Genomic DNA, 14,163 nt, shown 5'->3' on the forward strand with positions numbered 1-14,163 from the left:
AGATGGGTCAGAAGAAGAAACTTGGTGAGAAATACACCAGAAAATCAAAACCAGAATGTCTAGCAAAGATGAAGTCAGATAAACAAACCCTAAGTCGTTGGCCACAAGCTCAGATCCTAAACACACCAAGCACTTTTGGAAAATCCACAAACTTGGACAACCGCCGATCTGTGAAGATGCCTTCCCCCCCCATCACTTCCATGAATTGTTGCCTAGCAACCAGTGAAGGACCCCCTCACCGTGGGTACCCAAAATGGTGGCCTCTGTAACCAAAGCAAAGGAGCACTGAGGTAGTCTCAAAACAAATGGTCCTTAACTTGTTTAACAACCTAACAATAATTCATAGTATAATTCGTGAATTTCCCCTTGGGATTAATAAAGTATCTATCTATCTATCTATCTATCTATCTATCTATCTATCTATCTATCTATCTATCTATCATATAGTGCCTTTCATATCTATCTATCTATCTATCTATCTATCTATCTATCTATCTATCTATCTATCTATCATATAGTGCCTTTCTATCTATCTATCTATCTATCTATCTATCTATCTATCTATCTATTATATAGTGCCTTTCACTCTATCTATCTATCTATCTATCTATTTATCTATCTATCTATCTATCTATTATATAGTGCCTTTCACTCTATCTATCTATCTATCTATCTATCTATCTATCTATCTATCTATCTATCTATCTATCTAGTAAAGATAATAAGCAAGTATTTAGAATCAGAAATATGGAAAACACGAAAAGAAAATGACACCAAATGCAATCACATCGACAACGTGATCATTTAACGATGAAATTCTTTTAATACACGTCTCAGTACATTCATGACAGGAGCCACGTGTTTGTCTGTCTTTATGAAGTGTGAGCAACATCTCACTCTGACTGCATGGTGGCACAGCTGCCACAGAGCGCTGGAACCCACCTGGCATGTCCTCACCTCTCATTTATTGGGTTTCATCCCACAGTCTGAAGGTAAAACTGATGAGCGGCCATTTTGAAAAGCACACGCGTAGTTAAGTGTGCACTTTAATGGAGTGGCGCCACCTTCAGGTCAGTCTCAGGCAATCGTGTAAAATGTCTGGCATCACAGGACGAAGTCAGGGTGAACGGTGTGCTGGTCCTCATCAGTGCCTTCAGTTTTCTGCAGCAGCCCTCATTCTGTTCCTCTGGAGAAACCGCGAGAGCTTTCTGAAAATGAACAGGAAGAAAATTTAGAAACGAAAGCCAAAAAGAGTTGAAAACCCGGAGGTCAGGGGCAACGTTACCAACTGACGAGACAAAAACAAAGTTAGAAATGCTAGTGCCAGCCGAGTCCAGAGAAGACGTTCAGGAAAAGCGTTTGGTTTGAGCAGAAGAGCCATTAAGAAAAAAAGGTTTTGGAATCTGCTGTAAGGAAATGAGCCACTCAGTGACCTCATAAACAAAGGTTACGACCTCCAAGGACACACCCCCAACAACGTGGGAAGAGTCCTAACGATGGACGCCAATGTGGTGATCATAAAACAACAAAAATGGCAGCAAAAACAAAGCCAAGCTGCTAATCCCCAAACTAACTAACTAACTAACGGTAAAGCCAGATTCACGGGCATATAAAAAAACAAAAGAGTCCAAAAACCAAAAAAAGGGTAAGAACGTCACTCTAGAAACATGTCGATGATAAGCGGGGCAATCGATAGCCAGTCGGGGCATTCAAGTAAAGAAGAAAACTCAGGGAAGAGCAGGCCATCCGTCTCCTTAGCGGGCACACGTCTGGGGCAGAAGGCAGGCAAACAGCAGCAGGCATCGCAGAAATTCGTGCCCGCTATTAACAATAGCAGAAGACGGGCAAGCTCAGAAAGAGGGACAGGAGCCGCCCAGTTAGGGACGCGAGTTAGGAAGAGGGGGCAGCCTGCCATTTACTGACTCACAGCATAGAATCTAAATGGTGATGACCCGCAGACCAGGAACGTGCCAAGGTCAAAGGTCAAGCCAATCTGTTGTCACAATTCAAGTCACAAATCTGAACTTTTAGGACCCACAACTAGAACTAAAATCTAAAGCGGGAAGACAAAGTTCAAACACTTTGTGTTTTTTATTTATTTCTTGTTTGTTTGGTGGTCTTGAGTTCTTAGAACGGTGCCTCCTATAAATAAAATGTATCATCCATCCATCCATTACCCAACCTGCTGTATCCTAACTATAGGGTCACGGGGGTCCGCCGGAGCCAATCCCAGCCAACACATGGCGCAAGGCAGGAAACAAACCCCGGGCAGGACGCCAACCCACCGCAGGGCACACACACACACACACACGCACACAAGGGACAATTTAGGATCGCCAATGCATCTAACCTGCGTGTCTTTGGACTGTGGGAGGAAACCCACGCAGACACGGGGAGAACATGCAAACTCCACTCAGGGAGGACCTGTCAAGTGAACCCAGCTCGGTCTCCTAACTGCGAGGCAGCAGCACTACCCACTGCGCCACCGTGCCGCCCAAATGTATTACTATTATTATTTGTTTGCAGGCTAACACAGAGATGTTTCCTCATTCCTGGATGCTCTGGAGTTGCACATGCTGACCTTTGCGCAGTTGTGTCGGGACATTTGAGGAAATCCTGAGTAGTGCTGCAATGGAAACTCCCAACACGTTTGCTCTGAAATGGCAGCACACATGACAAAACACTAAAAATGTTCAAAGTGACTTCCTGTTATAACAACATGTGTTGGTGTTGTTCTTGATTTCTAGCTTGTGCTTGGAGGTTTCCAACCATTTCAAAATATCTAAATACTTTTTTTGATTTCCTCCTGGCATTTGTTTCTGAGATGCAGTTGGTGTGCCAGCTGAGCGCAGTTGTTGAGTTGTGGCATCACCTGACTGTGGCCACATTTCCAGTGGAGATTATCTTTCGGGTGGATAAAACCCCACTCTAGTCCAAGTAGGCCGAGTGCCAGGCTCGTTTCGCTGTTGTTGGGTCACCGTAGGCCCCTCGGCTCGGCTGGCCTTATTTTTCCCTTTCAGACTCTTTGTTACGTACAGCAGACCTGAACAGGAAGCCCTAAATCTCATTTCTAGCCCTCGTACATTTGCTCTTACCAGCCTGCTCATTGCCAGGGTCGACTTCTACTGCCGTTCAGGACGTCCACCTTTCTTTATGACCCCAGACATCATAATAAAATACCAGAGCAGGCAGGAGAGAAAGTCAGGCCTTTCATTTATAGATCAGCTGAAGGTTTCCAGGTGTCCATGCAGAGTAAGACCAGACCATAGCAATCGAACCTGGACAATAAGCAGTTTATCTGACATCGACTTACTTGGCTGACACCTTTCTGTAAGGCAGCCTGTAACATTTCAGATCAAATTGCTTTCATTTCTTTTGGTTTTCCAAACAGGCAGGTGAAGTGACCTGCTCAGGGTCACACAGTGGTCTCAGTAGCAGGACTTGAACCCACAACCTCAGGGTCTGAAGTCCAAAGCCTTAACCACCACACCACAGTGCCTGCGTGCTTCCACTACCAGGTTACTCTCCATCTCAGTCTGACGCTTGGTCTCTGATCTGGTATGGCCTGGCATGGAGGGGCAGAGACACATCTTGGCCTTCTGAGTGTACAGAGCAGCAGAGTCACTGCATGTGTCTGCAGGCCTCAATGTGTCCAGCCCTTATGGTCCGTGGCTCACCTCTTGGATCAGTGGGGTGTAACGCATCTCCCAGTGACTCACTTCAGGCAGATGCAGCCCCCTTGCTGCCCAAGTCCAGCTGCCAGCCACCACAAACCTGTTTGTGTTTTTTCATCTCAGCCACCAGCCTCCATTCATTCCCTGGCCTCTCATTTTGGACACCCGTCTTTCTCCAGGTTGTCCTACTAGAAGGGGAGGAGGTACCCTGCTTCTGTAGCTTGTCCTTCTTCCACAGGCTCATAAATTCTACCTGTACAACTAAAGCCATACTTCTAATGTCACAGATGGAGTATGAAGACCACAGTCAGAATGTGACAAGTCCAACACGTGGACCAGGGCTTGTGCTGCACACTCCATCAGATAGAGTCTGATCTCCCAGATGTTGCACAGAATGAATCTGCAGGACCAAGAGACTGTAGCAACATGGACCTTGAAGAACAGTGTGTCATTGATCACCAACTCAAGGTGACATGCAGACATGGCGGATATTAGTAAAATTGAGCCAAACTGACCAGCTGGCATAACAGGAAGGTCCATCTTTTCCATGTGAATTTGTATATGGTGGTCAAACATGCAGGTCTGCAATATCAGGGAGACTTCCAGAAATTGTAGTTGATACTGTGTGGTGGTCATCTGGAGGGAACAACTGCATATCATCTGTGTAGCACTGATATGAGAGGGCCTAGTGAGGAGGAGTAGGAGGAGGAGGAGGAGTACAGAGAGAAGAGCAGAGGCCCAGCACCAGTCCTTGGGGGCACCCCAGTGCTTGCCTGCCCTTGACATCTCTCCTCGCCAGGACACACGGTCAGATCTGCCCAAGAGGACGGCCTCAAACCACCTGAGGGCAGTGTCAGTGATGCCAAGGCTAGAGAGGATGGCAAGGAGCATCTGAAGGGGTTGACTGTGTGAAAGGCGAAGGAGTGATCTACTGGGCCTCTGCTCTTCTCTCTGGACTCCTCCTCCTCCTCACTAGGCCCTCTCATCCTGCCCCAGGCTCCCTCATATCAGTGCTACACAGATGACATGCTAGTGGCTCTAGTCAGCCATGTTGTATGGCCAACAGGGAGCAGTCGTCTCAGTGGAATGGCCCCCGTTATTGGGATCAAGAACTCCGTTTTGTAGTAGGAAGAGTCCTGGTTAAAGATGGCACTGCCAAGGGTTTTGGATAGAAAGGAGAGGAGAGGAGAGGGGCTGGTGTGTGACTACCTACTTGAGGGGGGTCGAGGGCGGGCTTCTTGAGAAGAGGATTTACGAGGACCAATTAGAACACAGCAGGGAAGGCACCCATGCCAAATGAGGTGTTGACGATGTGTGTAACTGCAGACATGGTGTGAGGGGACATGAGGGGGTTGAGTGGACAGGTAGTGAAGTCTTGAGAGAGTTTTCTGGAAGTATCTTTGGTTTAGACCACTTAGGACTGGAGAGGACACCAGAGGATGAAAAACTGTGACTTTAAAAATATCAAATGCAACCATCGAGGAAACATCCAGACTGAAACTGATAGCCATGGGGTTTGCATTAAGAAGCAAATTTCAGTGAAATTAAAAACTGAAAACCGGGCAGATGAGTGCCCTGACAGCACAAAATCTCTTGAAAAAGATGCCCGATAAACAGCCACCTCAGTTCCACCCGCTCGGTTTCTGGACTGGCCTTGGTCCCAGTCTGTCTGCCAGTCTGTCTAACGCAGAGCACATTCACACAATGTCGCACGTCAAGGCCACACGCACACAAGCAGATCATGCAAATTCCACATGGAAGGCACCCAAACTGGGAATTCAATGCAAAGCACAAAGCCTGGGATATGGCCGTGTGGTCCGTTGTTCCACTGTGACACGTTCCATTTCCTGACCCCTTTTTTCCCAGTTGAGGGTTGTGGGAAGGCCAAGCCAACACCACTAGTAGCAGGGACAACACCAGAAATGACCCGAGCAGTGACACCGGTCCACCATGGATCACATTCTCTTGTACCGGGCCAATGTGGCCAGATCTTTGTACTGTGGAGTAAAACTGAATAAATGAAGGTGAATGAGTGGAGAGCACCAGAAAGGATTAAACTGGCAGACAAGTGCAGCCACGACATGAAAATAAAACTAACATCACTAACTGCATAAGAACACAACTAAAAGTCGATAATTATTATTTCACGTATAAAATTAGAGACCGCAATCAACAGGTTTCTTTCCGTGAACTTCTCTGTGGAAAAAACTACTTTTCCCAGAAGGACATTCGCGGCCGAGCATGCGCACAGCCTGTGGCGTCATTCGGGACTGTTTAAGCCAATGAGCAGCGATGTTCCCTGCGGGAATGCGTGTGTGTAAATCAGATTGATATAAGATGGCGACCGCTGAACCGGTGAGTGTTTGCATTTGCTCTCTTACATCAGAAAGCACGAGTGGATTCCCCTGCCGTCTCACAGAGCTACCGGCGAGCCTGGCGAATTGTGCGCGGCGCAGGGTGGCGGTGGTTGGATGGGAGGAGACGGGCGGCCGCCGCGTGAGGAGCCGTTCGCGCGTGTGCGTTTGTGTGGAGAACGTGGCTGAAGTGCGCGCGCGCGCGCGTTCGCGCGTGTGTGTGTGTGTGTGTGTGTGTGTGTGTGTGTGAGTGAGAGAGAAGACGCGTCACTGCGGTCGCTGTCGCTCGGGAACGCGTGGCCGAGTCCACCAGCCGATGGGCCTCCGCCGCCCCCCTCCCGGTCTTGTCGCTTTAGGGCTTTGACAACTCGCGGCGGTGTGATCAGCCCGGCGGGCGGGAGTTTATTAGCAGGGTGGCAGAGGTGAAAGGGCAACCGTCTGCTGAAATTGCAGCGTCAGACGAGCTCTGAAGTGAAACCCGAGCGATGGAACAGGAGGAGGAGGCGGTGCCCGGTCGATTGGCCGGCGCTGTGTGTGTCCGCGGATGGCATTCTCATTATTCCCTGTTGTGGGCCGAAGAACAGCCCAGTCGGGGACTGTCCCCGAGCCGGTCACGTTTACTCGGCGCTGGCCTCGGCTCAGGAGTGAAGTGTCTGGAAGGGTCGCGTAGTGGGCGGGGCGCGGGCTGCGTGGCCTGCGAGTTGGTGGCGTCGAGATGGGCAGGGGCGGCTGTGGTGACGGATGATGGGTGCGGCTTTGTGTCAAGGTGACAGCGGCGTGCGCGAGTGACAGGTGTTTCAGTTACTACGGCAAAGTGCACCTGAAGTGTGGCTCAGCCTTTGGGTTGGATTGGCACGGCCTTGGCAGGATTTTATTCGGTTCGGCACGTTTCCAGATATTGAAATGAGTTCAACAAGACTTCATTCACGTACACGAATACACACGAATAGAAGATGATTTTAGTTTGAATAACATAGCTACAGGTGGGGAGTATCCCCAATTAGAAATTCCAAAACTGAAACTGCTGTTGAAAGGCTGACATATTGGCAGCTATGTTTGTGAACACATGAATTGTGAAATATTAATGTGAAGTATACAGTGAGTCACTCTCTCTCAGAAGGAGTTGATGTTGAAGAGTCACAGGAGGTGCAGATTTCTGTGCCTAACGACACCATGGACAAGCCTGCACAGCACCCATCGTCTGACAGATAATTGAAGTGAGTGAACTCCACGGTGTGTTTGGAAATGCAAACATGCCAAGCCGGAGCACGGCCACAGCATTTGAGCACACGGTGTATGCATAGACCACAATGCTGTCTGAGCTCTGTTTGCTGTTGTTATGCCATATAGTGATGCAATTGGCAAGATGACACAAATCTATCATAGCAGACAGAAGCACTTCTCAAAGGTGGGGGGCCAAGTAGTGCCATTGGTCTATGTGGGAGTCTGCTGCTCATTACAATGTACCAATTAATCATTAAGCTTCAGTTACCGTGTGCTGCTGAGATCTCAAATGGGTATTAGCTGTTTCAGAGTTTTGTTTTCTTACAGTTTTAAGTCTTTTGCTGGGTTTATTTTGCTGTCTTCCAGAAACCCCAGCAGTTTAAAGTGCACGGACTGGAGGAAATGAGGGTGGCTGTTTCAGAAACATGACAATATTCCAGAATCCAAAAATTTCCAAAGTACTTCTGGACACGGGCATTTCAGATTTGAGTTGCCCAACCTGTGTAACTAACATTAAGGAGCTACATTAATTTTTAAGATCTGACCAGTTAAACAAGGAGGAGAGGAAAACCTGTGTTCTATCCTGTTCAGGTCCAGTCTGCCCTCTTCTCTGAAGACAGTAAATCTTTAGGTACTTAGCAGTCTTTTGCATGGAGTAACGTTCGTTTCACAAATCAACAACAGACGGACATGTTTCTTGAAAAAAAGTTTCATTTTGGCCATTTTTGAACCCAGAGTTGAGCTTTAGGAATGTCAGCATATTATACGCCAAGGATAAATGGTTGACTTGCCTTATTGTTGAGAATAAGAGAATTCAGCTGTGCTAACACAATTAAAAAGTTTAGCTTTTAGACCTGATCAGTTATGTCCATGTCACATTACATGGCTTCTAGTGGTAGAGGATGACAGACTTACTTAATGCGGTAGGTGATCTCGTCACTCGACATGTCTGTTTATACAACGCTGGCCATTTCAGAATTCGTAACTGCATGCTGATTATTCCTGCGTCGCGCTGTGCACCACTTTTGTGACAGCCGATAATGTGTTGCTTGACAAACTGTTGCTGTTAGAAGGGTTAATGGGGCCAGCAAGTTCAGCTGCAAACCCCCCACCCACCCATTTGGCCTTGGGACATAAAAAAGGAGACATCAGGCAGACGAGCTTCTCTTTTGTTGTGAGGTCCAGAACCTTCTGCATTGTACTTCAAGATGAGAAGTCAAATCTGAAAATGTATTTTATTATTATTATTATTATTTAAGCATATTTGGGTTAAGATCTGAATTTTTTTTTTTTTTCTTCTCTTTTCTTCCATGTGATGTCCTGACAGCGGACACGTTACTGTGTTATGAACTGTTTCAGTCAATAAAGATCTGCTGATAAAGTTAAGACTTGTGTGCTGCCAGCACAGTCGGTGAGCCTTGCATGAGATTTGTTGGGTCAGGGTCTAAAGAGCTGGCAATAGGTTTATTTTAGAAATTGGTTAGGATTTCCTGTTCGTGTCTTTAAAACATTTTATTAAAAGCAAGTAACAATCCACACAAGCAAGTCAAACTTGACAAAACTAAGTTCAAATCAACCTGGATGTCCTGTTCTGTTACCAAGTTAAAAGTGCAAAGGTGATCAAGTTTGGCACCTCAACACTAAGTTTGAACGTTCTCCCCATGTCTGCATGGGTGACCTCCCACAGTCCGACGACATGCATGTTAGGTTAGTTAGCGATACTATACTGGCCCTAGTCTGTGGTGTGTGTGTGTGTGTGTGTGTGTGTGTGTGTGTGTGTGTGTGTGTGTGTGTGTGTGTGTGTGTTCACCCTGTGATGGACTGGTGCCGTGTCCAGGGGATTGTTCCTGCCTTGTGCCCTATCCTTGCTGAGGTAGGCTCCAGCTCCCCCTGTGACTCTGTTCAGGATTAAATGGTTCAAAATGACTGACTGACCACAACACTAGGTTTGTACAGTAATTGTGAAATGAGGGCTTTTGTATTATCAGTTCTGTTATTAAATATAATTCTTAATATGGGTGCTGCTTAATGTTTGCAGAGATTTTGCATGGCAGTATAGATTTTCCATTTGTCAAATCAGCAGATGTTCTAAGCAGTATATGTGGGTTATTGTAGTCTAGAAGGGTTTCCTCAGCGGGTCAAAAGAGGAGTTTTTTTTATTTTTTATTTTATCCCTAATCACGCTGGCTATTCATGAACTTCAAAAGCCTCCTAATTTTGTTGCTGCACATCATCTCTATTGTTTTCTGTATTGCACATTAAGACCATGAAGTGCTATTATTAAACCTGGATGAGTTCCTTTAAAATGTGGTCACTTTTGTCCAGAGACCCTTTGTAATCCTATTTCAAATGATTAATGCTGTTCTGAATGATTACATTTGAGTTCTTTGCAATATTCCCAATGTAGAATTGTAGTCTAGAGATTCTATTTTAAGTTGTGATTGTATCTGTGAGGACAGGAACAAGTCAAATGAAATGAAATAATGATCAGAGATGATCTTATTTTGAATCTCAGCACTGTAAGATCTAATGGGTTCCAGTGCAAGATTGTGATAATGATCTGGATCTTTACGAATTTGCCAGACCCTACTGAGTTGAGCAGGTGATTAAAATATTTGATAAAGTTGTCTTTTTGCACATCTTTGTAAATATTAAAATTGCCAATCAGCACTACATGAACTTGCTTTATAGCGAGGTCAGATATAAAGTATGAATACAGCGTCGATGGCCTATAAATTAGTACTATAATTGTGGTAGATGATGTCTTAAAGTCTAGTATGAGCACCTCAGATTCACCTTCATTTTTAGAAGTGACGTGTACTTTGACTGATATTTCTGGATTTACGAAGAAGCATGAAACTATTTGGTGTAGCATCCATTAACGGAGTTATCTCTGGTTTACTAATGAAGATGAAGAACTGAAGAGGCAGATTTCAGATTGTGTACTTTGTAATATGTCATAACCAGAATGGCTTTATTTCCCAGTGACTGAATATTTGGCACTGTAAATTTCAAAAATATTTTTGGAGTAGTTGTATGTTTTTAGCACTATATGAATCAGTTTACTAATACAGTTGTTTGAGTGGAAGATCTCATTTGAATTTGATGTTTATTTATGTTGTCTATGTTTTTGGACTCTGTTGGTTTACATTTTGCATCGTGTGCCAGTTTCTGAAGTGTCCCAGTACTGATATTTTAAATAGCAGCCACTGAAGAAAACTGTTGGGCAAGAAAATAGTCTGATGTGATTTAAGAGTGTAAGGCTGCTGATTGGATGGCACTCTTAAGTCAGCCAAGCAATTTTCCAGCCCTGTTTTGTAATACAATAGAAGATCCCCCCTAGTTAGGATGAACACAGGCTCTGCCTAACTCTCCCCCTGCCTGTCCAGGCCCTTCCCAAATTTCCATCCCAGTTATTTACAAAGACTCTGCTTTTGCTTGCACATCAGAAGCCTCATGCATAAGCAGTGCGTATACACAGAAATGTTTCAGCTTTAGCGTTGTTACTCTCACTGCACCACTCGAGTATTTATCCCACTGTACCTGAGTGTGGAATCACAGCTGTACAGCAGCTGATTGGATTATCAGGACACAGCATCAAAGCACACATTTCCTCAGCCATGTGCACAGTCTATTTGAACACTTCTCAAACGACAAACGCTTCAGAGCCTTTCCTGTAGGGACCTCGCAGTTCAGAAACAGTTTCATCCCAAGTGCTCTAAATGCACTCAATCAGTCCAAGTGCTCCTGGTAGAACCGTTTGTACTTATTAGTACAATCACCTCACTGTAAACTTGCGATACAATTATAATATTGCACAACCTGAGTCACTTTATAAAGAGCGTATTTACATGTGATGACGATTGGCTTCTAAGTCGATTTAGATTTCCAAGCGCTATCTTCTTGGAGCTCTTGGTATAATTTTTAAGATGAAATGCAGCAAAGTATGTTTATTATATTATACAGATAAAATTTTTGCATAATTTTAAATAATCTATATTGTAAATAATTAAACATGTGAGAACACGTACTATACTATGTACTATAAAGATATTTCAATGTTCAGTAAAAGTTTTGAAGAATTGGTGTTCTCTGCTTACAGATGGTTTAACATTTAATAAGAGCGGATTGTGTGGCGATTGGTTACTTGGAGAAAGAAAAGGAAGGACAGGAATTGGAGGTTAGTACGTTTGAAAGAGACAGTTCTGCTGCAATAAATTATTTCATCGAAGGTCGCGGATGGTGCAGCAAGCTTCTTGTGGAAGGCAGGAACAATCTGTGGACGAGGCGCCAGCTCATCACTATCACTGCCCAACCGTGTTCCCATGTTTAATAACATGCTTTAACTCCTATCATCATGAAAATGATATCAAGTATACATCTCAGTATTTTAATTATTCAGAGAGCTGTAATATCGTGAATGTAATGGAGTGTGTGTTCTGTCGGAGGAAGAGAAAGCCCATTTTCAGAAGCACGTTGTGATTCACACACACAGAGTACATAGAAGATCAAATAGAAAACAATCCATTTAACATGCTACTTTAGTTACAATGGGATTTGAGAAACTGGTAAATTAAATGATTTTAAGATTAAGTTTATGACGTTCTACTTTAATGACAAAATAAGCTACATGATTAAAGTGGAAATTTCGAGATTAAAGTTGACATTTCAAGCTTTTTTTTACCTACTGTGTCCCTATTTTTTTTTTCTTTTCTCTGTACCCTAATATGCTTCCATATGATACTCAGATGGTGGGCTACAACTCGCCTTTTCATGGCGACTTTGATATCTGACAACTTTTTTTATTTCATACATTGTGAAACTTTGTGAACTTGAACTTTTGAGTTTCTCCACCACTGTCACTCGATCAACTTCCTTTTGTTGATTATATCACGTGTTTAAACCAACAAATAGTACATTTTTCTTTGCCTCCACTTGGTATTCGCTGAAATTCTTCTGTTTCTTCCTGTGCTTTTGCCATTGTCTTTTCCTAGAACGCTGAACTTAAGGGCTATTTATATTGATTTGGATATTCAAAGAGGCATAATTCTGGAGGAGACTGGGTGGGACGACAGGCACGAGTGTAACATTTCATGTTGACCGGGATTTATGTAGTGGAAGAGTGTGGAAGTTGGTGTTCGCACAGATTTATGCATCTGGATTTTTTTTGTGCATGCACACATTTCCGAATTTGTCCGTACACCATGTTTTAGTGTGAATTCTATGCACGGAGTTATGCATGAGGCCCCAGGTCTCTAACTGACAGTGAAGGGAATGCAGTCTGTTACACACTACTTTCCCAATATAATTGTGCTAAAGGTCCAAAGGCTATTAAGGTTTCTTTTAGTTTTGGTGCACATAAGTATGAAGTTCCTCTTGAACACCTCAAATTACTGTAAATAGATATTGTTAGCTCTGACATGCAGTAAACCTTGAAATACTTCATCATTTGCCAGGAAGGCTAGTTTAGCCTCAGTGATGGAAATCTTGACACCTGGTAGGCATTTTACTTTGCTTGCTTGATGTATGAGTTTGGAGTTCTAACATTTTGTATATTTGCAATTATGAGCATTTCCATGTTGTCATCCTCAGCAGATGTGTTGTCGAGTACCACTTCTGGGTCTGAATTGCTGCCCATAGTTCTGAGGGACTAAACTGAGTTTTTAGACCCCTGGCTCACTGGCTGTTACTCTTTTCATCATGTGGTTGATTCGGGGCTGCTGCTATTGGCTGTGCGTGGACTATGGTGGAAACTGAAGAGCGGTTGAACCCAAATGGGAATATTCTAAATTATCTGAGAAAACCCGAGTCTATCCAATTTTCACTCTGCCAAATGGACATCATGTTCCTAATGTGGTCTTCTAGGGCACATATCATTCTTTCCTACATTATTATTGATGCGTTTTTGACAAGTAAAGCTGACTTGCACTTGAAGTGTGCAGGAAAAGCTGTACGTACTGCAGGATGCATGACAGATAAACCTTCACTCTGTCAGCAAAGAGCAAATGGAATCCTACTGTGTGTTCAGCTTGAAGTGCGTCTCCAGCTGGTTCATCGTCCTCAGTTGGCTTGTTCTGCTGTCAGTTAAGCACAAAGATGCTCTTGAGGCACAGGGGGTGGCACACAGGCAGAGAGCCCAAAAAGTGTTCTTACTTGACATTTGGTAACTCCATAACACCTTTAGTGATCAACACCTTCCTTTATCCCTGTTCAGAGAACCAAACGTAAATAATAATTAATCACAACAAATAAAACAAAAGGTACTTCAGAATGTAGACAAAGATGTGCAGACCTGCGATCTGATAAGTCCTCCAGTTTAGTGCCCTAGTTGGAATTGAGTAATTGGCCGTCTCTTAAGTGTAGATTGGCCTTTAATACTTGCATTGCTTCTTTGCAAAGGAGATCTCTGCCTTCATGGATCGAAGAGGAGCTCACTTGCTTTATAGGCCTTAACACTCCACGTATTAGACGAGCAAACTAATCCAGTGGTTTATTTCTAAAGACCAAATTTCTGGTAACTCTGCGTGTGTTTGATGCTCTTAATAAAGAAGACTTGGTCTTTCTTATGTCTAATATCTGGAGGAGGGAGGGATGTGTGTTTGCTTTTTTACAAAATTAAATCAAATAGTGACTCTGGCTAACCTCACAGCACTCCGCATTCACCGTGCCCACCTCACACCCCACTGCTTCCCATGCAGCAGGGCCTAACATGACCCACAGCAAGCCATGCCAAAAGTGGAGCAAAGTTCATCCATTTTTTGCCAGCATTGTGATGCCAAGGCCAGAGAGACGTGGAGCTGACAGTTGGCACTCAAATAAAATAAAAAAAATAATTAATGGTGTGCGGCTTTAGCCCAGCTTTAAAACTCCCAAGTTGTTTTTTTAAAATGGGACAGAACTGTAAGAAAGTA

The 14,163-nt window shown here is 44.2% G+C and overlaps 1 protein-coding gene across 1 annotated transcript in view; it reads left to right on the forward strand.

Annotated features, from left to right (window-relative positions):
* The first annotated feature begins 5,937 nt into the window (after positions 1 to 5,937).
* LOC114654522 (eukaryotic translation initiation factor 4E-1A) overlaps positions 5,938 to 14,163 on the forward strand; it is a 29,210-nt gene continuing 20,984 nt past the window's right edge. The window contains exon 1 of the mRNA XM_028805121.2: positions 5,938 to 6,029. Within this exon, the coding sequence (XP_028660954.1) occupies positions 6,012 to 6,029 (18 nt within the window). The 5' untranslated portion in view covers positions 5,938 to 6,011. The remainder of the gene's footprint in view (positions 6,030 to 14,163) is intronic.

Source organism: Erpetoichthys calabaricus, chromosome 7 (genome assembly GCF_900747795.2).
Source record: "Erpetoichthys calabaricus chromosome 7, fErpCal1.3, whole genome shotgun sequence".
Taxonomy (NCBI): domain Eukaryota; kingdom Metazoa; phylum Chordata; class Cladistia; order Polypteriformes; family Polypteridae; genus Erpetoichthys; species Erpetoichthys calabaricus.